Raw genomic sequence first — 27,888 nt, 5'->3', positions numbered from 1 at the left:
GATATCTAAGATTAAACAAGTCTATGTGGATATATCCCAGTTGATTCAAACTTAATCAGCCCGGACTCCTGCTGCTTCCACCACAGATACCCACTACCTAACCTGGAGACACAAGAGAAAGTGAAAAGAAATCCCCCTTACTGAAATAGGTATCTCCCATCACCTTTCTTTCTGCTGACAGCTGTCACCAACACAGGAAGCAAGGCCCATCAGGGCTTTGTACACCAGAAAAAGCTGACAGAGGTTCTAAAAATTGGAGTTCCACTAAGGCAGGGGTGCCCATTAGGTAGATCGTGCTCTACCAGTAGCTCTCAAAGCTGATGCTGGTAGATCACGAAGGGTTTGAATGGTGGCCCCTTTATTCCATTTTGGTATATTTATTTAGCTGTGCACACATGATTACCTATTAGCCTGAGTCTGCTGAGCCAAGCTCCCTGACACCTTTCTGGTGGATTCTGGTGGTTGAAGTGCTATGTATTACATCAAAGAATATTAGTTTACTCAGCCTGTTGCACTACACTGTTTGCAAAATACAGCAAGGTGAGCCAGGCGAGAGAGTGGGGAGAGACAGACAGGAGAGAGAGCGGGGAGAGACAGGCAGGAGATAGAGCCAGGAGAGACAGCCATGAAAGAGAGAGAGGAGAGACAGCCAGGGGAGAGTGCAAGGAGAGACAGCCAAGAGAGCGAAGAGAGACAGCCAGGAGAAAATGGGGAATGACAGCCAGGAGAGAGAGGAGAGACAGCCAGGAGAGAGAGGAGAGACAGCCAGGAGAGCGAGGAGAGACAGCCAGGCGAGAGAGAGCGGGGGAGGTTTTGTTTAGTTTTTTTGCACTAAAGTATCCACAATAAAATGCCTGTGTAGCCCATAGCATTCTGTCATATTTGGCCTTTCATTTCTCTAGCACATGCAAGACAGAATCCTTGGTTAACATAGACAAAATACAGTAGATGTATGTATGTATTCATACATGATGACCATGTCAATAAGTGAGAATAATTTAAAATTGTCTCATGTTTTGGGATAAGTATATAAATCATCTTATACCATATCAAACATATTAAACTGGCGCTTGTGAGTCAATTTAAAGATCATACTAAAGCTAATGAAGTTGCTCAAATCAGACTTTTTTGTTGTTGTGTGTTGTTTAAGAGAATGCAAACTGATTCTCTACATATTTTCTTAATTTTTTTTTTTCAGCAGGTCAAAAAAATTAATATATCAGATGGCTGAGTTCAATCAATAAAAAAAGAGCTGCAAAGCAAGAAGGCACTTGTGTGCTTTCTTTAATGTCCTAACTAGGGATGCACCGATACCGATACAAGCATCGGTATCGGCGGTGATACCGAGTATTTGCATGAGTACTCGTACTCGTGCAAATACTCCGATACAAAAAACGAGTACCTGTGCCGCGTCCGCCATCTTCAGGGACCCGAAACCGACGCACACAGGACCTCCACCGCGTCTTCAATGGAACAAGATGGCCGCAAACTCCTCCTCCAAGTCCTCAGTCATCTGCTCCATTCTGACCTCTTCTCACGCTAATTGGCCGATTGAATGATTGACAGGCTGAAGATTTATAATTGTATGTCATGCTTTTTTTGTTTTTTTTTAAACCAGTTAGTGATATGATGTTTATGTCCAAAACGGATATTTTATCTAAAACTCTTTTTGTAATTGGAATACTTGTACCGATCCTCTGTTAACCCTTTTTAAACCAGCCACTCTTGTTAGCTGGTTTATCTTTTTGATATATAGGGTTCATTTTGGTTATGGATCTGGTTGACAAAAATGAGATAAAGGGTAATTTAAATGGTTCGGATCTCCAGGCTGAAACAAAATCGTTTTTCTATTAGTACTGCAGCACCGCATGGGGGCTGGGCACATGGAACAAAAATAATATATGCCTGTAATGTTGTTTAACTTTATATAATATTTTTTACAAAGACATTAAATAATGAAATTAATAAGTAGATCTTGCCATTGCTAACTAAGGCTTGCATCCCCCTAGTGGGGAAAATAGATGAGCACATGTCCAGACTCCAAAACACTGTATAGTGTGGCACAGCTATATCCAATTCTGCATACCTGGCTTTATATTATAAAACATTTATAATATAAAGCCAGGTATGCAGAATTGGATATAGCTGTGCCACACTATACAATACAGTGTTCTTGACATGTGCTCATCTATTTTCCCCACTATGGGGATACAAGCCTTAGTTAGCAATGGCATGATAAATACTGTATTCATTTCATGTTCATGTTCTTCATAATATGAAGAAACTGACCTAAAATCATTATTTTGTATTGCTTTAGAGAAAATGTGACCTGCCCCTTTAAGAAAACGTATCGGTAATTGGTATCGGTGAGTACTTGAAAAAAAGTATCGGTACTCGTACTCGGTCTTAAAAAAGTGGTATCGGTGCATCCCTAGTCCTAACCCATGGTGCTCTGGGAATCTTTTGTCATGTATTACATTTGTTTTGTAGAACAAAGATCATTTACATATGGTAAAAAAACAGATACACCACAATAATTTGAAAATGTATAATCAGAGTAACCCAAAACCAACACTTCTGTTGAAAAACATCTCCATGTTCTGACAGTTTGACATATGCCCCCGTATCTGGGAACATACTCTTTCTCAGATGATAATGTGTATTATGCTCCAGCATTGACATTACCAACAAGTAGCATTGCTGTTCCTGACTTGGGCTGAGAGCTGTGGTTATTAGAACCCTCTGCAACCATCCAGCTATTAAGTAGAGACTTGGGAATCTCAGCCAAGGATAACTTAGACTCCTTTTCTTTCCTTTTCTTAGACCCAGACATTGCTGTTCACACTTTTATTTTGAATAATGATGAGGAAATTTTGAATATGTTCAGTACATGCAAATCTTTTTTAATCTACGAAGAATGATAGAATTCAGGAAATGGCTAGGTTCCCAAAGTGTCTGATTCTCAATAGATCAGACAAATCTGCATTTAGATTGCCAGGTGAATGAAGTATTAGTGAATAGTGGGTTTTGCTAATTAGACCATCGCTGTATCCACCAGTGCCTGTCTGTGTGGCTGAAAGTACAGCAAGTACAAATAATGTTAGGGTGACCACATCTCAGTTGATAACACATCAGTTGATCAGTTAGAGCGGCATAGATCTCCCATAACTATGTTTTGCGTGGGCCTGCCAAAACAATCCATTCAATTTCTATTTTACCAATATAGTGGTAAATAAACTAATATCAAATATGAAGATAATCTGACTGTGTGTTCTCAGCTTCAGATATCTCTTACCAGTTTTTTTTATATAATTTAAAGTTGAAAAATTGTAAATAGCACTACTTATCAGGAATCATGGAGCTGGTTAAGAGCTACAGCAACTGCATTCATAACATACTGTTTTATCCCTTAAAAAATACTGCAAATACAGGAATACACCTGTTGACCCTGCCAAAAATCCAGTGTGCTCCTGACTTCCTGTAATGAGGGTACAAGGCTACCTCTGTTGCACTGAAATCCCAAAGCATTGTTATCAGCCCTGCCTGAATTCTCCTGCTGGACTACAAAACATGCCCCCTACTCCTCAGCAACGTGGGGTATGTGGTCTGTAGTGCACCAGGGGAGAGCTCAGACAGGGCTGCAGTGTTAGTTTCGTCAACAATTTTTTTTGCCATCTGCATGTTTTTTAGTGATGAAAACTAAGGGGGTTATTCACACTCCGGCTGATCCTTCGGCTAGCTTCAGCCGCCTGAGCTCAGTAGAACCGAAGGGCTGCTGCACGTGCTATTCACTATAGACCGTACAGCTCCCAAAGCTGGCTGAGCAGCTCAGTCGAGCCAAAGGCATATGCTTTGGCTCAACTGAGCTGAAGTGACACCCGAAGCGGCCGAGCGGCCGGACATTGGCCAGCCAAAAGCCTTGCAACTGACAGCTGGGTGGAGCCAGTCGTGATCTCACGGCTGGCTCCGGCCAGTTGCACTTACAGTTCAGCGTCCCCTGGTTACCAGGTTACCAGGGGATGCTGAACTGTCATTACAATGAGAACTCAGAGGAGCCGGCCGTGATATCAAGGCCGGCTCCGCCGAGTTCTCATTGTAATGACAGCTCAGCATCCCCTGGTAACCTGGTAACCAGGGGACGCTGAACTGTCAGTGAAACTGGCCGGAGCCAGCCGTGAGATGTGTGTTTATAACTCAGGGTGACACCATACTCCATGATTCACCGGTCCACAATTTAAGTCCCAGAATTATTAGGATTTTCTCTTCAATCAAGCTTTCCATCCCAAATGTTGACAGCTCTAAATAGGGAGTTTAAGCTACATGTGTGTCATTTGATCGACTACAATACCAGCCTGAGAAAACTGAACCTCCTCAGATTTACTGAGGAGACCCAAATCAGGTTCCAAGTGGCTAAAAAGAGAAATCCACTGAGTACTTAGACTACAATTTAAGTTGGAGCGCTGTCTCCTTTCAGGATTATCCGGCATTATTTAAGATTTACATCTGCTTGTCCACAGAGTGAATGGGTTGTTGCAATAACCTTTTACAGCCTAGCGTAAAGAAAGTATTATTATGAGATGCAAAATGTAGACTGGGCGGTGGCTACTTATTGTCCTCCGAACGGTCCTGCGATCAGTGCTCGTAGTACATTCAACAAGCAATCGGGCATATCAGCTTAGCCAATCCAGTTCCATGTTCTCCTATTATTGCCCTTCCCTCTTTGTGTCATCATGGTTGATCACGGTTCGGATTTAAGAGACTTATACTCTGGGGAGTTGGTAAAATGATTCCAGCATGCCCATATACGCATGAATTTGCTCAGGGCATCTCTTTTGGTAAAGAGTAACTCTTCCATCTCATGTATGTGGTCGACCTGTCGAATCCATTCGGGCAGTGAGGGTGGCCTCCCTTCTTTCCAATGTCTTGGTATGATTGATCGAGCCGCGTTGATCATGTGTTGTCTTAGCGATTTGTTTGGGCCTTGAGCATTAGAGGGGTCATTCAGTAGAAAATCCGTCGGTGTAAAATGTATTGCCTGTCCAGTGACCTGGGAGTTCACTTTGTGTACTGTCTGCCAATATGTGGCCAGGTCTGGGCAGGTCCAAAAGATGTGCAAGAGAGTGCCAACATCCATCTGGCATCTCCAGCACGTGTCCGGTACAGTTGGGTATATTTTATGTAATATCTGTGGTGTCCTATACCAGTGGGTCAGTATCTTGTAGTTTGTTTCATGAGTCTTACTACTGATAGAGCTGGTGTGTACGGTTCGGCAAATGTCACTCCAGTCTTCGTCTGTCCAGGCTAGTTGTAGTTCCCTTTCCCATCGTCTACGCAGTTTGACCGACTTATGGTTCTGTGTGTCATGTAACAACGCGTATAGCCTTGAGATCAGGTGGTCTTGGGGGTTTTGCTCTGAGCACAGCTTTTCCAGTGTAGTCAGGTCCCTGGAGAAATTACCTTTCCTAGCACTCTTAGTGAGGAAATTCCGAGTCTGGAGATATATGCACCATGGGATGTTTCCTTTCTGTGCTAAGTGCGTGAAGTAATTTCTCTCCAGAAACTGCTGATCACGAAAAAACAGTGTTGCTGTAAGTGGCGTGTCCGTGTTCCAGTACTGTCGGAATTCTAGGGTCTCCCCTGGATGAAAGGCTGGGTTATGTAGTATCGGTGTTAATGGACTGTCATTTGTGGTGAGAATCTGTTTCTTCCGTAGGGTTGAAAACTCCCTCATTGTCGCCGAAATTAACGGGTGCGGTGGGTTTAGTACTAGTCTGTCCGGGTCTGGCAGCCATACCATGGAAGAGATCGGGTTCGGGAACCAGCTCTGTTCAATGGTCACCCAGGTTTTCGGTGTCAGTTGATTGTGCCATTGTATGACCCTGGTTAGATGTGATGACTGGTAGTATTTATGAGGCTTTGTAGCAAGTCCCAGGACAGTCTCGGTCTCTTGTCTTTCCAGACAAATTGGGAGAAGGCGGTTCGCAGGCTCTGGAAGTACGATCTCGGTAGGATAATGGGGATCGTTTGGAAAAGGTACAGGAGTCTCGGTAATAAGTTCATTTTAAGCATAGCCACTCTGCCAAACCAGGTAAAAGTGAGCGTGCGCCACTTCTGGAGGTCAGTTTTAAGTCTATTCAGTAAGGGTTGGAAGTTAAGTGAGAATATGGTCAGAAGTTTGGCCGGGAGATGTATCCCCAAGTATTTAATTGAGGAGTTATTCCATTGGAACGGGTAGCTACTTCTTAGGGGCTCTATGAGGGAGGCTACGCTGAGTGCCGCAGATTTGCCAAAATTGATTTTCAGGTTGGAAAGTGAGGAGTAGGTCTCAAACCTCGTCATCAATTTAGGTAGCGAGTTGGTCGGGTCTGTTAGAAAAAATAGCAGGTCATCCGCAAATGCCGCCACCTTGTGCTCCCCCTTACCTATCGTTACCCTCCGCACTTGTGGATCTTTAAGAACCATTCTGATGAAGGGTTCTAGTGTCAGGATGAAAAGTGTGGGGAAAAGGGGGCAGCCCTGACGGGTGCCGTTTGAGACAGGAAAACTATGGGACAAACATCCTGTCGGCTTCACCCGTGCCGTTGGTCGTGTGTAGATGGCCTGGATCCAGGCCATCATACGTTCTTGAAGTCCAATATATCTTAGAACTACAAACATGAATTCCCATGAGACCCTGTGGAATGCCTTCTCCGCATCGGTGGATAGTAAGATAGTGGGTATGCCTTTTGATTGAGTCCAGTGGATAATGTCAATAGCTGTGGTGGTATTGTCCTTAGCCTCTCGGCCCAGGACAAACCCCGCTTGTTGATTCCCTACCAGTTCGGGGACATGCGGGAGAAGGCGATTCGACAGGATCTTGGTGAACAGCTTGACATCTACGTTCAAGAGGGATATTGGCCCATAGTTTTCACAGTAGCGGAGTTCTTTACCCTCTTTAGGGATAACTGAGATCTGGGCCTCTAGTGTTTGGCTGGGTAAGTAGTGTGTGTGGTCTACTGAGTTGTACGTCTTTAGGAAATGGGGGGTCAGAAGGTCTTGGAAGGATTTGTAGTACTGTGTGGTGAGATCGTCTGGACCTGGGCTTTTGCCTGGTTTGGTTAGGGCAATTGTGCGGCTGAGCTCTTCCTCCGAGATCGGGTGTTCCAGCGCCTGCGCCACCTCCTTAGCCAACTTGGGCATACCAGAGTCGTTTAGGTAAGTTTGGATGGTGTCTTGGGCCAAATTGTTATTTCGGGCCTGTCCTGTGTGTTGGTTATATAATTGGTGGTAGTACTCTCTAAACCGTTCTGCGATGTCAGGGGGAGAGTTGGTCATAGAGCCATTGCTCTTTTGAATTTGTGGGATATTAAAGGCTCGTAGTTGAGATTTGACCGCTCTAGCTAGCAGTCTGCCACATTTATTTCCCCCTTCGTAGTAGAGGCCTGTGCGTAAAGTGTAGGCTCTTCGAATTTTAAACCCCAGTATGTCTTTGAGGTCTTTCCGTGCGGTGGTCAGGTCCAGTAGTGTTTGGTGGGCTAGGGTTTGTTTGTGAATCTGTTCCAATCCAGCTATGCGGGCCAGGAGATCCGTCACATTTTTCTGTCTCTGTTTCCTATCTTGTGCAGCGTAGTCCATAAATCTTCCCCGTATGAAGCATTTATGGGCTTCCCAAACAGAGGCGGGAGCCGCGTCAGCTGTTGTATTGAAAGCGAAATATTCTTTCAAGTCTTGCTGAATTTGCAAGGTGATGGATTTGTCGGCCAGCAAAGATGGGTTGAGTCTCCATGTGGATTGTCTCTTTACGGCTGGGGTCAGGGACAACGTCATTATGACTGGGGCGTGGTCAGAGGAGGTCATCAGTTCAATAGTCGAGGTTTTAAGTTTTGGTAAGTCTGATTGGGAGATAAATAGGTAGTCTATGCGTGTGTATTTAGCATGGGGTGGTGAAAAATAGGTGTAATCCCTTCCGTCTGGGTGCATGGTCCTCCACACATCACACAGATTGAAGGATGACAACCTCTTTTTCATAAACTTAAGAGTCCTATAGGGCAAAGATGTTTTGCCATTGGAAGTATCTAGGATTGAATTGAGAGGGGCAATAAAGTCACCTCCCACGATCAACATACCTTCTGTGAAGTCAGTTAGAAGTGTAAAAAATTTGGCCAGAAACGTTGCATGTCGTACGTTTGGTAAGTATACAGTTGCCAGTGTCACCGGGACGTCATTGAGTTTCCCTTTCAGGATTAGATATCTACCCTCGCTGTCCGATATGGAATCCGACAGGTCGAAAGCCAGCGATCTGTGAAACAAAATCGAAACACCTTTAGATTTACTATTCGAAGAGGTTGCATGGTACACTAAAGGGTAAAATGAGTTCGAGAACTTGGGTATTGTTCCTGTGCGAAAGTGAGTCTCTTGAATAAATGCCACTGACGTCTTGGCTTTCTTTAGATCGCCCAGAATAAGTGTTCGTTTCTCAGGAACATTAAGTCCTCTGGCATTTAGGGACAACATTACTAGGTCTGCTAGAGACGCCATAGCGGTTTCCACAAAGGTCTGGTGACAGTGGTGAAGTGAGTGGGCTCGCAAGTAAGAATTCCTTTAATTAACCCTCACGGGATGGGGGCCTCAGGGAAAGTGGTGGGGGTGGGAGTGTAGGGTCAGCTACGGTAACAGAACCTCAGGGTATCCGATGGTGCCGGCAAGAGGGCGTAGCCCAGGGGTCTGGGGGGAGGGGAGAAAGGGGGGGAACAAGACTAACTAACAAAAAGCTATGGAATCCCCTCTACTCTACTCAGGGAGATCAAGAGAGCAAGGGGTTTAAGTAGGGGGCAGACAATATTGTGGGCAGCAACTAGTGCCACTCACTGTTGCCTCACTCTGGGGGTAAGTGATTGGCTTTCTGGATGAGATGGGTCAAGAGTGGTACAATCAACTCCATTTGGTCGTCTCTCCAATACCCGAGAAACCCTTAGGGACATTCCTAAATCCTGCCATACTACAGAGCATATTTCCATGGGGTGGGTGAACTCTTTTAGATATACTCCTCTTCCCCTCATAATACTTTGGTATAGGAGTAGGTTAGCAATGGGGTGACATCAGTGGTATGTGTACCCTAAATATAGACCTTCCCCGAGAGTAGCAATCAATATAAACGTTATAACTGATATAAACAATATAAACAATATAAAACAATATATAAACAGTTTAAACTCCCGTGGTGTTTATATCCACCTGTGAGGGTCCATAGAACTGCGCTCACGTTAACTGGAGTATGGAACGTGGAGGTCTAAACGCCTGCATCAGCAGAGGTAGATGTGTGTTACCGTACTGGCTGGATCCCCTCTGGCTGACAGGTCCCCAAACCACCGTCCTCCGTCTCCTCCGCTCCAAGGTGTCTCCGTCCCGGAGGCCGGCTTAGGTCCCTGCCCGCCATTGAGGATCCTGTAACGGCAAGACACGTAGAAATTAGAAATAGAGGAATGATAGCCAAGTGACTCCAACTTTTTTAGTTATCTATGTGTACATCACTGCGAGGCCCACTGGAGTGAGGTTCCAGCACCGCAACCGTCCGAGGCAAGGATCCCAACATCCAACTAAGTTAACAGGGATAATCCTGGGAAAACAGTCTCGGGCCACTTGGTGCTGTGTCTAGGGATGAGTGCGTCTCTGTGTAAATTCAGCGGGGGGGATGTTCGCCATCCCGGTCACAGTCCGCCACGTCGTCCATCCGGCGATCGGTACGGTATGATGGGGTATTGGGGCCTCTCCGATGGCGTTCTTTCTCGATGTTCCCGGGGCTTCTGGTGGGGTCTGGTTCCAATGGCGACCGCTCTCATCTGCGGCTGGGCCTGTTGTTGGCAGCGTGTAACCTGAGGTCTTCATACCAATCTTGGACTTGGACGGCTGGGATATTCAGTTGCGAACAGAAGTCTCCCACTTCTTCAGGTAGGCGTAAGGTAACGGGTCTGCCTCTGTGCAGTGCGGACAGGCAGAATGGGAACTTCCAGCGGTATGCAATGCCATGTTTGCGCAAGTGGTCTAATAGCGGGCGTAAGGCTCTACGTTGTTGCAGGGTGATGTTGGACAGGTCTTGGAACAGCTTGACCTCGGAGCCGTCATACTTGACCACTGCTTTGGCCCGGGCCCGTTGTAAGATCTCTTCTTTTAGCGGGAAGTTCTGTAGACAGCAGATGATGTCTCTCGGAATGTCCTCTTGCAAGTTGCGAGGCCGCAGCGCCCTGTGCGCTCTCACAAAGTCTATGGGCGACTCAGGCGGGCAGTCTAATAGATCATTGAAGATGTCAGTCAGGGCCGTCTGTACAAAGTCAGGTAGGACTGTTTCTGGGACCCCCCGGACTCGGATATTGGCGCGGGATCCCCTATTATCGAGGTCTTCCATGTGGCGGCGCATGTCAATCATCGAGCGGGTGGTGGTCTCTTGATGGGCCCTCAGAGAGTGGATGGCGGCATCTCTCTCCTCTCCGGCCTGTTCCGCCGCCTGCATCCTGCGGCCTATATCCCTAATGTCCTGTCTGAGTTCGGAGACCGCTGAGCTCAGGGCCTGTTTGATGTCCCCTGCGAGGAGTGTCAAATCTGACCTGGTAGGTAGTTGTTGGATGTAGGACGACATCGAGCCCGGATCCATGGAGGCCTGAGGTGCAGTAGCAGGCAGGTTAGTCGCGGTCAGCGCCATATTTGAAGACCTCGCGGTCAGATTTTCCGACCGCTGTGTGCGGAACATCTCGGGGAATTGACGGCTCAGTTGGGTCCCATCCGACCCAGGGGATCTGGACCTTCCGTCCTGTCTGCCTATTTTCCCCATGGCAGTCGAAAGCAGGAGATTGTAGCTTCGTTCGGGATATCTGGAGACGGAGCTCTGGAGTTAAGCGTCCATCTTCTTCAGTGCCAAGCCACGCCCCCTCTCTCCGACCCTCTTTAATAGCTGCACTTTGAGTTAACCAATCTGTGTTTATCTCTTGTTTCTATTTATGATAGTTCAGCGTCCCCTGGTTACCTGATATCACCGCCGGCTCCGCCGAGCTCTCATTGTAATGACAGCAGGTCCCGGCCAATAGGAAACAGTTTGGCAGAGCTATCTGTCACTAATCGTTTTCTACTTTTTTTTCTACTTTTTTTTTTACTGTTTTTCTATTCTGCTTGGTACCACGGAGGCGGCATTTGGCTATTCACTCACTGCTGTTCGGCCCCTATGAAAATAGGCCGAACAGCAGCAAGTAGGCTGCCGGAGGTTCGGCTCAGCCAATCCAAAAGTTGGATTGGCTGAGTCGAACTCCTTCTGCACTTCGGGTCGGCCTAACATGGTGAGCATGCGAAGCCACCCGATGCAAGCCGATGTACGGCTGAAATCAGCTGTACAAGCCTGAAGTGAATAGCCAAACAGCGTTCGGCTCACTTCACTTCGGGTCAGTTATTCACACAGCTGCCTTCAGCAGCTGTGTGAATAACGCTGTAAAAAAAACTAAGCAATAGAGAAGTTAATGGAACAAAAACGAAAGGACATTTCTGGGAGTGACTATTGCATTTGAACTTCTGGTTCCCTGAGCTCTTTCTCAAGTAGGGAGACCTGCACAACTGAATAATAACCTACTGATCTACACAGTGGGACACTAGCTAGCAAACTGTACAGGCATGTCAACGTCAGGGAGAAAGAGAAGAGCAGATGATTGGATGCATTTTACATTTGATGCTAATGAGAACAAGACCCTTTGTAAACCTTGTGGAGCAACAATCGTAACTTATAACAGTTTAATAGAGGTTTACTCCAGGAATATATAATGAGTTTGGAAATTCTAGAGACTTGCTTAAATAATGCATTACACTTTAAATAAACCCATTAGATTTAGTCAACTAAATCTAATGAGTTTATTTAAAGTGTCTACTGGAGATTTAGTCGACTAAAATGAGACCAAAACTAAAACTATTCAGATGACTAAAATACGACTAAAACTAAAATGGCATTTTAGTCAAAAGGCTAAAACTAACTTGAAATTTGCTGTCAAAATTAACACTGCAGGATTGGCAACACTGCCTGAAATTTAGGTGCAGCAGAGGTAGCAATATCAGCTCCCAGCAGGAAGTGCAAAGCTCAGAAATATTTTTCTGCATTTACAAAAAATTTTAAGAGACACTACATGGAGAAATGTGCATGTATTGCACAAATGTACTGCATGTTGTTTTTTTATTATTATTATTATGCCCAGACATATACCTTAAATGAAAGCCTAAATTATGATGTAATATAACTCCTGAACACTGGCAGTACACATGTGGCAGCATAGTGGTGGCCTTTTTGCCATGCTATCACATGTATGGGTATGGCCAACTTCACTGTTTTATGCTGGGAGCACACTCAATCACTGTGACCTCCTTGTCACCGATAGCTCCTGGTCACTTAGCAAATATCAGGATTTCGTAGGTTTCTAGTCACCTGATCACTGTAACAGCAAATCACAGTAAACACAAGACCGGAAGTCCATGTTACACCATTATGAACACTTTAAGGGAACCTCTTAAAAAGAAAGCCACGTATAAAAGTAATAACTGAATAGAAAAACGTAACAATTTTTTATATATATTTATAGGTGTTGCAAATTTTATTTTCATCAATGGCTTTTAAGTTAAAGCCATTAAAGGCAAAGTCAATTAAAAAAAAATATTAAATGCACACATCTTCTTTAAAGAAAAAATGTGCATCTAATTGTTTTTGCTTTGGAGCTTCAGGGATGGGAAGAAGAATGAGTGGACTACAGGTGCAGTGACATGTTCTGTTGAGAACTACAAGCCTTCTTGTTGTGATGGCAGATGGAGTTGGTAGTTTCCTCATTCACAAATCCTGACAAAGGATCTATGAGGAGATTTTTAAGAAACAACAGCAGCCTGCAGAGATAAGAATGATTCGGGTAAGGGGGGGTATGGGGGTGCCGATGTTACCATGTTTTTACACCCTAAATATTGGTGTAACATGAAACATGGTAAACTAAGGCAGACTTAGTATTTAATTTATTTTTTATATAATTTATTTAAAAAATTATTATAAAAAATTATTTTTTTTAATTTTATATTTATTTATTTTTTATCATTTATTTTTTACATCTGTAAAAATAACAAAAGTATATATGTACTATAAAAGTACAGGTGAAACTCGAATAATTAGAATATCGTGCAAAAGTTCATTTATTTCACTAATAAACACTTCACTAATAAATTCATTTATTTCACTAATTCTTAACACACTACTTTTGAAAAAAAAAAAAATGTTCATGTCTCATGGCCAAGATTGCATAATCTCCCTTCAGTGCAAGTGGTTTTTCTGCTAATTACTTGGCACTGAATATTCACACTTTTCATCAGAGTCTGTTCTGTTTGATTTATAGCCAGTTTAATAGTGAGTTATTTCTTGTACAAAATTAGACATATTGATTTCTATACAGAGTCCAATATTCTGCAGAATGAAGTGACAACTTCACATATGAATCTCTCCCTCTGCTTGTTTGCAAATGACTCCGCACACCAGGAGAGTCATACATCACAGCACAAGAACTGGGGCAGCAAATAGAGAAGTGACATGTTGCATAGAAAATGTTCTGAAACTGTATTTATGTGCCTATTATGTGTACAACTTTTTCATATCAGAGGTTTGCACATTCGTCTATGTTCATATGTCCAGCGGAAAACTGGAACCACGGGAGATTAATGGTAAAACATTTCAACTTTTTCATTTTTGCACTTCCCCTAATAACACTACCATTGTTCATTATATACATTTTAGACAGTAGCACCTTTTTTGATTATAGTGCTTTTTCTTTATAAGTATATGTCTAAACTGTTTCTTTTCTATACAGTTTATGACTGAAGAAGTTTGCAGAACTATGCATTTCTCTTAAAAAAGCTTGTATAATTTGTGCAAGCAATAGTTCCAGGATATCATGATAAACTACAATGGCTCATTGCTATTTTACTGTGAAAAGTGTATCATCATTTACAAATCATGTATCATATCATTTACAAAGAGTCCCAGTAAACCTTTTCAGCAGCTATTTATATGTACCCTAAAGCTGGCCATACACTATACTTTTTTCTTTGCTCAACCTGTGGGCTGGTGAAGAAAATATAACAGATTTCTCTATCAATGCTTATGAGCATTGATCGAGCAATCTCTCGCTGTCTTTATTGTATTCTGACAGCGGCTGCTGGCCACTGTTAGAATACTCAAACAAAGCCAGCAGACGATTGGCTGCCCACTCTGTTCATTGAAAGATTTCCAACTGGCTCCTTCAATCAGCTGATCAAGGGATACTGGCTGAAAGAGTGTCGACAATGGCACCCACTGTGCAAATTTCGGCCAGCTCATCAAGAACTGGCCAAAGGTCACATAGAGTATTGGCAACTTAAGAAGGAGAATCAAGGGAATTACTGGAGTATTGCCAGTAATTATGCTTCGCCATATCATGGACTTTATAAATCATTGTTTAGGTTAGTAAATCCCCCCCTAAGAGTTTAACAATAAAGGGAAAAAGAAGAGTTACCTTATCGATAATTACAAATGCGTGTGTTTAGGTTAGTAAATCACCCCCAAAGTGTCAGACCTGCAAATTATCTGTTTTACTCTACTGCTATCAGTCAAATTGAAACCTGAAAAAGCACAGCTAGTATCTGAAAGCTTTAAGCTCATTGGCAGTTGTGGTGCAGTGCATGACATGAGGATTCTAGTTTTCAGAGACACCTGTCTACTTAAAGAACTGTATCAATGGGATTTTGTTTGCATCAAAAGTGCTTCTCTCCCACACAAGTTAGAAAGAATGAAAAACAGTTTGAAGCAGGTCAAATGAAGTTCAGAAAGAGCTATATAAGCTAGTAGCATTTAGTCATGTTCGACTGAAATCTCTGTCTAAGGTTGAAGACCTTTCATAGCTTATCCAAAACACTTCTTTGGTTCCAATGAGTGTCAGAATAATACCCCTTGAGAGACAGGTCAACTGCCACTCAAATGCCCCTATCAATGAATTCTGAATAATATCAAAAGCTGATAGTAAAAGCAAACTTTAATTTCACATTGAGACAAGATCACCACCTGTCGATATATAGACCCATAAAGGTGGAGTCACCAACTAAGTAGATTTTGCATAGATGGTGGATTATATTTACTGCTATAATTGTAATACTTTTTAAGGTCACAGACATCAGCAAAGCCCTGGTAGGGAAACAAAGCCTACCTCACTGTACCAAAAATTAGCAACAAATGAGAAGAATTCCTTTAAGAAAAAGTATAACAATTATAATTACAATTATCAAGAATGTGTGTTTGTGTTTGCATGCTTACTGATAAAACAAAAGCATATAGCTTTGTTGGTGTATGTTCTCACCCCCCTTTATTACTGTGCAGGCATGGAGTCATTTGAGAAATGCCATCAAGGAAATATGGTTTAGTAATGTGCATCCTGATTGAATAATAGAATTGCACCATGACAGCATGAGTAATGATAGCTGATTGGCTTTCAGTAGTCATTCAGAGCCAGGCATACCACAACCCCATTACACTTTAATTTTGTTGTGTCTATTACTTCAAGACAAAATCAAAATACATAATTTCCAAATACATAAAAATGAAATGGTTGTTGGATTACACAAAATGCTTGAAAACAATTAAAATGCAAAAAGCTTCTGTCTAATCTCCCATGTAAGCAGACTTCACTGACTTTCCACAAAGTAATTGTAAAAGACAAGACGGGTGTAGACAAGAATTAAAAAGTGGATTAACTTTACATCTGAATTATTTTAATTCATTTTGGAACATGGTGCTTAGTACAATGTAACCACTAGAGAGTAAATCAGTCTGATGTTATTCTCTTCAGATCATCTGCTGCTTCCTCAGCTGAAGCTAAATGTGAGGAACAGCCGAGCATCTGGATACAGTTCAGTACTGCAGTGCGCCATTAAAGGAGAAGTCCAGTCAGGCCAAAAATAAGAGTTAGGATATAGTATTTATGTCCACTTTTTGAGCTACAAAATTGGCTGTATTGAAGAGTAAAAATCAGCAACCAGCAGTTGTTGAGCTCCAACAGCAATAATCTGTTCAGCATGTGGTCATATTGCAGTCCTGAAATGGCATTCTGAATATCCACAACACAGTGGAATCAGTATCCAAAAGCAAAAAAAGGACAATTGCTTCTTGCAGAACGTATTTATATTTCTACATTTTGCATAGATTTATTTGACGATTAACGCCACCCATACTGATATTGTCATCTTGATTTAAGTGGACGCCAGTAGGCAAGGTTAAATCTTTTATATCTATCTGTAGGACATCCAGGTGGCTATTAGAGTTTGTATATGCATCTCCTATGTTTATGTTGCTTCTCTCTGGGGACTCCAATTTCTTTCCACGATCCAAGAAATATGGGATTGATGTAATAAAGGCAAATAGGCTGTTCAGTTTGCAAGGAAATGTGAACCTTGCAAGGGAAATTTCCCTTAACGTAGTATATGTGGTGAAAATTCACTTTGCAAACAATACCCAATCACTAACAAGGAAAAGAAAACAGTATTTTTTCTTGCTCATGACTAGATTATGGAAGTCAGCAGAGAGTTACATGACTTACTGAGCTAAAAGAAAATCCCCCTGCAATGTTAAAAATCACTTGAAACAGCCTATTTACCTTTAGTAAATCAACCCCTATATGTCTACCCAACTTGTTACTATAGCGTGCATGTGTATTTTTGTAGTATAGACTGTAAGCATCTTTGCAACCATGGCCTATATTACTCTGTAAGGCACTGCAAAGTTTATAAGTACTAAGTAAATAAACATTTTAAATACGTTTTTGAGAGAATTCAATGGATGGGTTTTCCTGTAGTGGTTTGTGTTTCTTCTATATAATTTAACAAATCTGTTGTGAAGGGATCGCACTCTTGCAGCTTTAAACACAAATAGACTGTTTTTACTGCATTACAGAGACTGTAGTGTGAATGAGATGCCAGCACTGGTCTTTGTACTGGCCATGGCAGGTAGGCCTTACTAGGAATTTGCTGATAACTGCTTAGTAGATAAATTATAAACATCATTTAAAATCTGTTTATGCTCAGGTTCTTGTCTGGACTTACTCTAGGCCCCTATACCCAATATTTTCCCTCATGCTTTCACTCATATCCAATAAACAAGCAGCTTCACTCCCATTTGCACAGTATACAGAGTCTCTTTAAAGTGACACTAAACTCAGGAGTTAAATCTTAAAAATGCATTCAAGTACCTTAACTATTAACACAAATGTATCTTATTTGTGTATCACTCAGCTGTAGATCCTCGATTCATCTGTGAATTTGTACTGACACTGTCCTTCCTTCTTCCTCCAAGATTGTTCCCATGATGGACTACAATCTCACATTTAGCTTACTCATATGTATTGAGATTGTAGTCCATCACAGGAGTGAGCTTGGAGCGGTGGCTACTTTACAACACACACAGGGACCATGGGGAACAAAAGTAGGCACCGTCCAGAAGGAAGGACAGTATCAGCACCAATTCAGAGATGATTTGAGGATCTACAGCCGAGTGATACACAAATAAGATACATTTTTGTTAAAAGTTAAGATACTTGAATGCATTTTTAAGATTTAACTCCTGAGTTTAGTGTCATTTTTACTTTCCAGGGAAATCCCAGACAAGTTTTTCCTGCACAACTAAGTCATCTGCACTCCATGTCCCAGATACACTCTCTCAATCGAGAATGAATTTCTTCTGCAGGAGACAGTCCTAACTGAATAGCTAGATCTTTATGCTTGATAGTTAACTGATTTCTTATAAACTCTGGAACATCAGACCTCTCTCAGCTTCCTTTAGTGTACTATCTCAGATTACTTCATGTACACAGTCACCATACTTACTCGCATCTCCTTGACCTCACACACAAGTCCTTTTATGCAGTGCTACTGAGGTAGGGATGATAACATGAACTGATAGAAGAAGGGCTGAATTTTACTGGAAGATTCTTCAATACACAAATAAAGCACCAACATCTTCCTTTTTATAAACATTGTTATGTTGGCTTACTCAGAAGTGCCTTTTCCCCAACAGAATCTGAAACATACTATGTTCCTAAGCAATGTATTTTCAAAAGACTCACAAATTTCCTGGAGAAACAGGGGGGAGATTCCCAGCACCCCCTGCCCCCACCCAGGCCGGATAGTGACCCCATTGTCAATATGATTATGTAGTAATCCTTGATTATGATTATGTAGTAATCTGATTATAATTTAATATGATTATGTAGTAATCCTCCTTCTCACTCTGATGGTAAGACACTTGATCTTGTTTTCTCCCACCTATGCACTCCTTGCAACCTCTCCAACACCCCTTTCCCGCTCTCAGATCACAACCTGGTCAGTTTCACAAACACCCTGTCCCCAACACGGACTCCCACTACACCGCACACTGTCACCCGGAGAAACCTCCGCCACCTCGACCCTTCTCTTCTCCACTCTGCTACTGTCTCCCTCTATGACAAGATCTCACCCCTGTCCTGCCCTGACCTGGCTACCTCTGTTTTTAACAGCTCACTCTCATCCTCTCTAGACACTTTGGCCCCCTTCACAACACGCAGACTTAGCCCACGTCCGCTACAACCGTGGCAACATGAATTTACCAGACATAAAAAAAGACAAAGCCGCACTCTTGAGCGACTGTGGCGGAAAACTGGGTCTCTGCAAGACTTTACCATGTACAAAGCTGCCCTGGTAAAATATAATTCCTCCCTCTGTGATGCCAAACAAACTTATTTTGTCAGTCTCATTAACACACTCTCATCCAGACCTCGTCAACTCTTTTCTACCTTCAAGTCTCTACTATGTCCTCCACCACCACCACCCACTAGCTCACTCACTGCCCAGGACAGCGCCACTCATTTAAAAAACAAAATAGATACAATTCGGGATCAGATCGCCACTGTCCAATCAACTTCCCCTATTAATGTACCAGACCCTCCATCACACTTGTTAATTTCCTGTTTGACCCTGTCACAACAGAGGAAGCTACAAAGCTCCTCTCTGACACCCACCTCACCACTCGCCCCCTGGACCCTGTTCCCTCAAAACTACTTTGGTCACCCTCTGGCTTTATCCTACACTCTCTTACTCACATTTTCAATCTTTCACTCTCAACTGGAATCTTTCCTACCTCTCTCAAACATGCCCTGGTCACCCCAATACCCCAAAAACCTTCACTGGACCATACCAACCTTAATAATTTCAGACCTATCTCCTTACTCCCATTCACCTCTAAACTACTAGAACGCCTTATCTACAACCGCCTGAGTTGCCACCTCGCTAATAACAACCTTTTTCACCCCTTTCAGTCCGGCTTCCGCCCTCCTAAAACTCACCAATGACCTAATAACAGCTAAAAACAACAGCCACTATTCCTTACTCTTGCTATTAGACCTCTATGCTGCTTTTGACACTGTTGACCACCCGCTGCTCCTCAAAAAACTCCACTCGCTTGGCCTACAAGACTCTGCTCTCTCATGGTTCTCCTCCTACTTATCTATGTGCTCCTTTAGTGTCACCTACAATTTTAACTCCTCCCCTCCTCTTCCTCTTTCCGTAGGGGTTCCCTAAGGCTCTGTCCTTGGACTAACACATGTAATACAGTGTTACAATCTGCCGAACAATTCAATGGCCTCTGTGTTTTGGCACTTTTATGTTTTTTATTATGTATTATAAAATATGTGATTTAAGCTATCATAAGGCAGTGGGGCATAGAAATGCTTTGGAGGTCATTGCTTAATTATGCTATTTATCTGGGTCTGGTAATAACTATTGGATTAGTAATTTAAAGACTACACTGGAAGGCAAAGCTCAATTCATTTTTCAAGCTGAACTTCAGGCAAATATAAATGACAACATTTGGTGCAGCTCTGTATTAATTAATAAATCATTGACTCCATTTTTAAAAACAACTTCCTGCATTAGATTTGGAAAGGGAGGAGTAGCACTGGGAGCGAACCACTCATGCTGCATGCTAATCTGCCAATAGGAGGAGACAGAAACATGAGCAGAGTTATGATCTCATCAATCTACTGCTATTCTTTCATTGTCCAGTCAGCAGTCTGGTGGTGGTAAGGGGACACCACTGTATACCATGACTGAAGAGGAAGTGGTGTCATCCACCTGGCTGTGCTATTTGGCATGGCTATAATAATTGCAGTACTGAATGAACAGAATTACAACTCCTTTGGTAGGTACAACAGATCCCATGTATGTATTTCATCTGTACATTTAACTACTTGCCTGGAGTTCAGTGTTTACTTAGCAAAGTTAATGTTTTCACTCTTAATAAATAAGTAAACTATGTTAACTTGCCCAATCTTGTGCAAGAAACCAAACAAACTGTAGGAGCGCTACTACCCTAAGAAACTGATGACTTGTGGTATGTAAAGAAAGGACAATGGAACTTACAGTCGGAAGTTGGCTGGTATGTCAGCAGACGTCCTGACACCTAAGTGTCTGCTGCCTGGGGGAGGAGCTAGGGTCCAAGGATGGATAGCTCCCAGGGTGGATAGTGACAGGTCTGGGGGCATCATGAAGCGGTTTTGCAGCCCGCGTACTCGGCTGGCCAGGCCGAGCAGCAGCGGCTTAGGAAGGGAGAGGAGCCGCGAACGGCTATAGAGTGGCGTAATAGGCACCGTGTGTATCGCGGGTTTGGTCCGGCTGGTGTGTCGGCGGTGTGACTCGTCATCAACCGGAAGAAACGTGCGAGGTGGTGAAGGGGTGAAGGCTCTCACTGCAATAGCGGCTGCGTGTTTCGAGGCACAGCCTCTTTCTCAAGCCTGAAAGCATTGATATTGATATGGAGGGTCCTCTCCCTGTTATTAGGAGGTTGCACACCAAATATCCCAGTTCATATTTCTGTTTTCCATACAGTGACCACTAAGCAGTTGTGCACTTATCCATCGTTCTAGTCTATTTGCAATCTTGTGCAAGGGAAATGGAAAAAGTAAAAAACGGTGGTGAGATAAGAGATATAGGGAAAAGTCAATAGTAAATCTATGCTATATAAAACACTAGTATCGATGATAAATAATGCTCACATATAATACTTATAATTATAAAATAATGATAAGAAATGGTGGAGGTAGTATTAGATTCTGATTACAATACAGCTAGTACTGATCTAAAGGGAGTGGTGCAGCAACTTTAACAAGAGAGGAGGGAGAGCTCCAGGCAAAATATAGTCTTCTGTTTTGTCTCATTAAATGGAAAAAAACATAGGGTTTATTCACTAAGCTGCCTAAGGCCCAAAAAAAAAAAAAAAATGTGGGGTCCCAGTAAAATTCCCAACCAGACCCTTAATCCAAGCAGTGACCTGGCAGAGCAGGAAAGGGGAGGGGGGATGAGTAAGCACCCCATCCCCCTGCACCATACCAGGCCACATGTCCTCAGCTGATGAGGACAAGGGCCTCTTCACCACAATCCTGGTCAGGTGGTTGTGGGGGTCTACGACATGGGGGCTCATCTGCATCTGGGTACCTCCTTTCATAAAGAGTGCACCCAGATGCCATCCTCCTTGTGAATGAGTAAGAGTTAGTTGTTACCCCTACTCCTTCAGCAAACGGTTAAATCAAAAGTAAATAAACACACCACACCTTTGAAAAAAATGTTTAATTGAACAAAAAACACAAACACGGTTTTTAACAACTCCTTTATTAGTAAACATAAAAAAAATCATCCATGGTCAATCAAGTCATCCAGCCATGTAATCCAGTGTCAATCACGATAAATGATGCCCGCCGACTTGCCAAAATAAAAAAAAGTTCAGACGCCCACGCACCCATCCGCTCCCGACGAACTGCCACTGCTAAATGTCTGATTTGACCCTGCCTGAATGTAAACAGATGGGTGGGGCTAGTCCAGTGATGTCACAGGACTTGGGCTACCCATTTGTTTTCATGCCATTTCAGGTCAGTAAGCTGTCATGGCATGAAAAAAAATGGGCAGAGCGATCCATGACATTTTATACTCAAGCACAGGAGTCATCTGTGTCACACAGCTTGATTATTGCCAGATTAAAATAGCAGTCTAAACTGATCTAATTTTCCTAGATTACTGGGTCATGTATTATTGACACTTTGACATGACATTTCCCTTTATCTGCACCATAAAATCATTAGCATTGTACCTTTTTTAAGAGATACTTTAGCTGAAAGTATATGCCATGATTGCAAAAGTAGGAATACGCTGTTTAAATTACGTCCCATGTGTGACACAAGTGCATTGTAATGCGCAATTGATTTCCCACACTGCTGTAATCTCTTCCATAGGTCCTACCATACATTTTTCAAGGTTTCTTGTCAAGTCATTAACAATGAACAGCAAAACAACAAAAACAGTACGGTGATCAACCCTTGCTGTCAAAAGTAACTGCTTCCATTACTTGGCTTGTACCAGGTCATAGCAAATTATTGCTGGGGAAGCAATGCTATTTACCAGCAAGCCATTGCGGTTGCCATCTGTCCGGCTTTTAAGGTCTATAGTGCCATTTTTACATTAAAATTGTAGCCTGCTGACAAAGGAAAATGAGACACAGGAATAGCTGGAAGACATTTGACGTTCTGTATGACTGCCAAAGTTGTTGCCCTTGATTGTCAGCTGTGCACTGTTCTCCTTCAATTTTATTTCAAGCACCATTGCAAAGTTGACAGTGAATGTCACGAAGATCAGAGCATAATCAAAATATGATTGTACATGTTTCCAGCAGTCTCATTTAGGGTTGAGACAGTAAAGTTGGTGTGGGAGCCTGCAGTCCACTGAATTCATGTTTGTCCTCTGAGCTGGTGATGCATTGACTAGAAGTCATATCACAGGAAGAAATTATTTTTCTGCTCTGTTTTTTTATTGATCCTCTGCTGAGCCACCTTGCAACCAATATAGCATTGACTGACTATTACAGAGCAAGAACAAGCGAAAGACATTATAATGAATATAATGTTTATGTTAAAATCTATTACTTGATTTTGAAAATCTCAATGGTGACACAGAGGATGCCATACAGCCCAAATGTGAATGGAAATACAATAAAAAATGGAAAAAGCCCCCCGCCCTGAGTATGCACTAAGGAAATAGAAGTAGACAGGTTATTTCTAAGAGTTTCTGTAATTTTGTTTCTTGTCTGGCTTTGGAGGAATCCATGAAGCACCCAGGCCACATGCATATTTACCTGCACAGCATCATTGTTCGATGTGATTGTCCCAGTATTAACTTATCGGACTCTATTGCTGAAGCTAAAGGCTTCAGAGTTCTTCTAACCTGGAAATTCCCTTTAAAAAAGGTTTTCTGCATGCAGTAAAATTGGAAAGCCTCTTGGACATTTAAGTAATATTACATTTGTACATAAATACATTTCTGACATTTCACAATATATAGAAATAATATTTTTTCAAGAAAGCTATACAATTTATTTAAAAACAGTCAAATAATTTTGTAGCAAGTCACAAAGTGAGAGGCTATAACAGGGGCTGATCTTTGCCAGATATTTGTGAACACAGCCTAGAACTACGCTGACACCAAGATTTACATGATTGCGTCATCTATGAGCCAGAATCTCAGTCCAGGAAGAAGATGCTGACTAGGGTTGAAGTCAGATTCGGTCACAACTTGACTTCATCCAAACCCAGAAGGAAGCTGTCAGAGCCCTCACAATCAGCTGTATCCAGGGAATTATCTGCCCTGAAGCTGCAAGTAAATAAAGAGGTGGGATGCCAGTGACATCATTGACCTTATATGGCCACATGGCCATATTTGGTCAGCCATGTGGCCACATAAAGTCAACAGTTGATTGAGCCAGCACTGTCAGCTTCCTTCTGGGTTTGCACAAACTCAAGTTCTGACCCGAGCTCATCCGTAATGGTGACCCTGGATGATTCCTGAACAAAAATTAGTCATTCTTTAGAGAAAGGCAGATGAAGGCATTATCACAGAGAGTACTGTGATCTCTGCAAGAGGTAAACATGCCTGTATGTGTTAGACATACATATTAGTTATATAAAAATATATTCTATTATCAGTCCAAGTAGCTGACTTATCATGGTTCAACAAGGATAACTATATCACTGACATGTAGTACTCCACTAAGAGAGTTTTCCACTTTTTTCATCAAAGTCATAAAAACATACATGTATGAAGTAACATACATATGCATTTTAGTAGTCTCTGACATTACTACTTATCTGTGTCATAAGCTGGAATGTTAAGTAACTTTACAGTTTAAGATGTTTATTGCTTTGCGGTGAATCTTATATGGGTGGTGGACATGTTGGGATTGGTATCTACACATCTCTTTTCTGCACACAGGTACATAGCATTTTTTTGATTTATAAATGCTTTTTCTTCAGGTCTCCTGTTATGGCCGGAGGGCTGTTTGCCATTAATCGGAAATGGTTTTGGGAATTGGGAGGCTACGATCCTGGCTTAGAAATCTGGGGAGGAGAGCAGTATGAGATATCCTTTAAGGTAAAGACTTACTATTTTACATTACTGGAATGGAAACGAAAATGATTGCAAAGTATTTTCACATGCCTATATCTTGTTAAATGTGACAGCTATATGTTGAACAGTACATCATCTAGATAAAGTCATTTAATGCTGCATTTGAAGAACTAGGAGCAAATGTCATTCGGTCTGTATTGCAGCTTAACAGGAAAGTCACCTTTTCCTTTGACCTACTTAACGGGACTATTTGCTGGCCCCAGAAGGGATAAAGTTAGCTTCTGCCTACTTTACATGTCAATTTCTAAACCTGCCACACAGAAATGTAATAGAATTCACCCACACACAACAGCATACGCCAGACCAGGCACAGCGTATGTCTAAAGGTTTAGCACAGCTATGCAGGTGCTTTATGCTCTACTTATCTCCACCGTGCTTCCAAGACCTTTCCTTACACTGGATTTATTTCCTAGGCAATGTCCTAGCTCTTCTTTGACTTGTTATATCACCCAAAAGCTAATTTACATAATGCCATGACAAGTCTTTCAGACTTCTATCTGTTGTTGGATCATACAAGTTTTTTGTTTTTATGACAGGTGTGTGTGTGATGGTAATTATCCACTTTATTTAGACAGCCTGACTATCAGTGTTCATATTCAATTTAAAGTGTCACATTTCTGAATATAAGTTGTTACCGATTCAGTATAAAAAGACACCACATCCCCCAAATGCAATGCACAAAGGAGGGATTTTTAAGGAGTCAACAAAATAAGGAATATACATAATATATCTTAAACTGTAACAAAGCTCCAAGTTTATGTACATATTAATATAATAACTATTATAATAATAATAATAATATCCTATTAATAATAATATAATAATGTGTAAATAAAATTGGATCTTTTATACAGATTGAGATTGTATATTCCTTATTCTCTGACACCTTCAAAATCCCATATTTCTAAATCCTCATTGTTAGTAATCCAGTTAAAGAATTTAAAGGAAACCTGCTGATAAAAATACAGGGGCTATCATTACTGTCTTCTCCTTCTGCTAGTTCCTTGGCTGTCACAAAAATCGAGTGCTTTTAATATTTTCTAAGAAACAAATCTGGGCATGCAGATTTAAGCTGGCCATACATGTATAGATTATCTGCAGATTTTCTATGGTCAGATGGAAAAAGTGCAACAGATTCCTCCATCTACGCCAACCTGTGTGGATGGAGGAATCTCTCACTGGGCCAAGCTTCAGTATCTTGCTAGTCAGATGGAGGAATCTGTTGCACTTTTTCCATCTGACCTTAGAAAATCTGCAGAAAATCTATATGTGTATGGCCAGCTTAATAAAAGCAGATGTACAAGTAGATCAAGAATTCTGGCTTTACTCTGACCACCTGCTGCATACTTGTTCCAGGTCAGTGACTCAAAGTACTGCAGTAAGAGGTGGCCAGGCAACTAGCATTTTCAAAATGGACACCGCAAAGCCAGCCTTTATATTTTCCTTTCACTCTTGCATGGTTGTACAGACTGCTTTCCTGTACTTAAATTGCTTACTCTGATGTCACTGAACACTGTGAGTTTTCCAGCATCGTCTAGTTATATCCTCCCCAGCTTTACTGTCCCTGACCCATCCCTTTCCTTTATTGGATATCTATTCTATCAATCATGGAGGCTCAGCATTATATGCAGATGTTACCTAGGGCAGTCTGCATGCAAATACATTAACCTAGAATTGCCCACTTCCTAAGACTGACATCTACCCATTAAGGCATTTTAATATTTGCATAACTTGCATCAGAGTTGAATGCTTTTGAGAGGAGTACTGAGGATGTTTTCATGAAGCTCCTCCCACCTGCCATGATCTGCCTGCATTGCATACAAAAGCACAGAGACCCAGGGATGGGTTTATAATAGGTCTATAAAAGCAAAAAGCTTTTGCCTAATAATTTCATTAGCATGTTAGTGAAAGGCAGAGGGAGAAACCACAGAAGACAAAATATAAGTAAGATTAAACTTCAGCTAAACATTTACTTCCATTAAAGATAATCTATAATAAGTCCACTTCGGCTCTCACGCTGTCATTATATGCATACAGAGCGTGCAGGTTACTATTTAAACCGGTGTGCTGTATGCAGCTTCTGAAAAGATACACTATTAGCGTAGCGGGAGCAATGCAAAATGCGCAGCAGGCTTCCCCGCTATGCTAATAGCGTATCTTCTTAGAAGCTGTTTAAATAGTAACCAGCACGCTCTGTATGCATATAATGACAGCGTGAGAGTCGGGACGCTGCGCTTGTCGGTCATTCCAGGGATCAGGTGAGTATTAAAGGGTTATTAAACCCTCTGGCTTTTTTGCATATACAGTATATAAGGCTAGCAAGCAGTAGATATATGCAAAAAGTTGAAGAAGGAAAAAAAAAACGCTTTAACGCGGTTTAAACGTACCCCGTCTTTGCCGTGCGCTCCCGTCCAAAAATCCGAAACTGCTCAGGCGGCCGCAAAGCATCTTGGGGCGGGCGCATGCACAGTTCAGATTATCGTCCGGGAGACGAGGAGAGACACAAGGTAAGTATATGGACTCGTACAGACACCCTGGGACAGGAAGTGCCAGCAACTACAGAGGAGTCAGCGCTGGATCAGAGACCCGCCGCACCGCTGGAGGGACAGATGAAAACATCAAGAAAGAAGATCAGATAAGAGACATCAGTTAAGGTAAGTGTTGGCCTTTACATTGGGGGGAGGGGGAAAACATTTACTTTAATGTCACTTTAACCACTTCCGGGCCGCAGTATGTCTATAGACGGTGGCCTGCAGAAGTGGGTTTTCGGCCGGGACGCGAGGAGAGACACAAGGTAAGTCTATGGACGCGTGCACGTGCATGCAGACACTGTGGCACAGGAAGTGCCAGCAAGCTCAGAGGAGTCAGCGCCGGATCAGAGACCTGCCGCAGCGCTGGAGGGACAGATGAAAAGGAGAGGAAAGAAGAAGAGGATCGGATTAAGAAACATCATTTAAGGTAAGTGCTTTCATTAACATTGGGGGGAGGGGAAAAAATTGACTTTAATTTCACTTTAACACTGTTTTACCATTTCTAAATGCTAGTGTAATGCACAGCCATTTAGAGTCAATGAATATAATGAGCCAAGCCTGATTCTAGCATGCACTTATTACCCAGTAGCCATTTAAAGTAAATCTGTCCCTCTAAAAGATAAAATAAAAGGTCACTGTAAAAGAAAGCTATTAATAAATACCTATTCAACTGCCCATGTCTCAGATCTTCACAATCTTTAAAAGCTTTGCTCAATCTTCTACTTCTCACACACTTCTAATAGTGTCAGTTGCTTGGTGCCCCAATGGACTGTGTGATTCCATCTGCCAGACCCTATGCACACAATAGGGAGGTAGAGAC

General features: G+C 42.2%; 1 protein-coding gene across 2 annotated transcripts in view; it reads left to right on the top strand.

The window, feature by feature from the left end:
• Positions 1-27,888, top strand: part of GALNTL6 (polypeptide N-acetylgalactosaminyltransferase-like 6) — a 996,922-nt gene that overhangs the window by 856,957 nt on the left and 112,077 nt on the right. For both annotated transcript variants that reach the window (XM_018555137.1, XM_018555136.1), the window contains one exon: positions 24,384-24,501. In XM_018555137.1, the coding sequence (XP_018410639.1) occupies positions 24,384-24,501 (118 nt within the window). The remainder of the gene's footprint in view (positions 1-24,383; positions 24,502-27,888) is intronic.

This window comes from Nanorana parkeri, unplaced genomic scaffold (assembly GCF_000935625.1).
Source record: "Nanorana parkeri isolate BGI_ZX_2015 unplaced genomic scaffold, ASM93562v1 scaffold185, whole genome shotgun sequence".
In the NCBI taxonomy this organism is placed as follows: domain Eukaryota; kingdom Metazoa; phylum Chordata; class Amphibia; order Anura; family Dicroglossidae; genus Nanorana; species Nanorana parkeri.
This window is presented reverse-complemented; position numbering and strand designations above follow the sequence as displayed.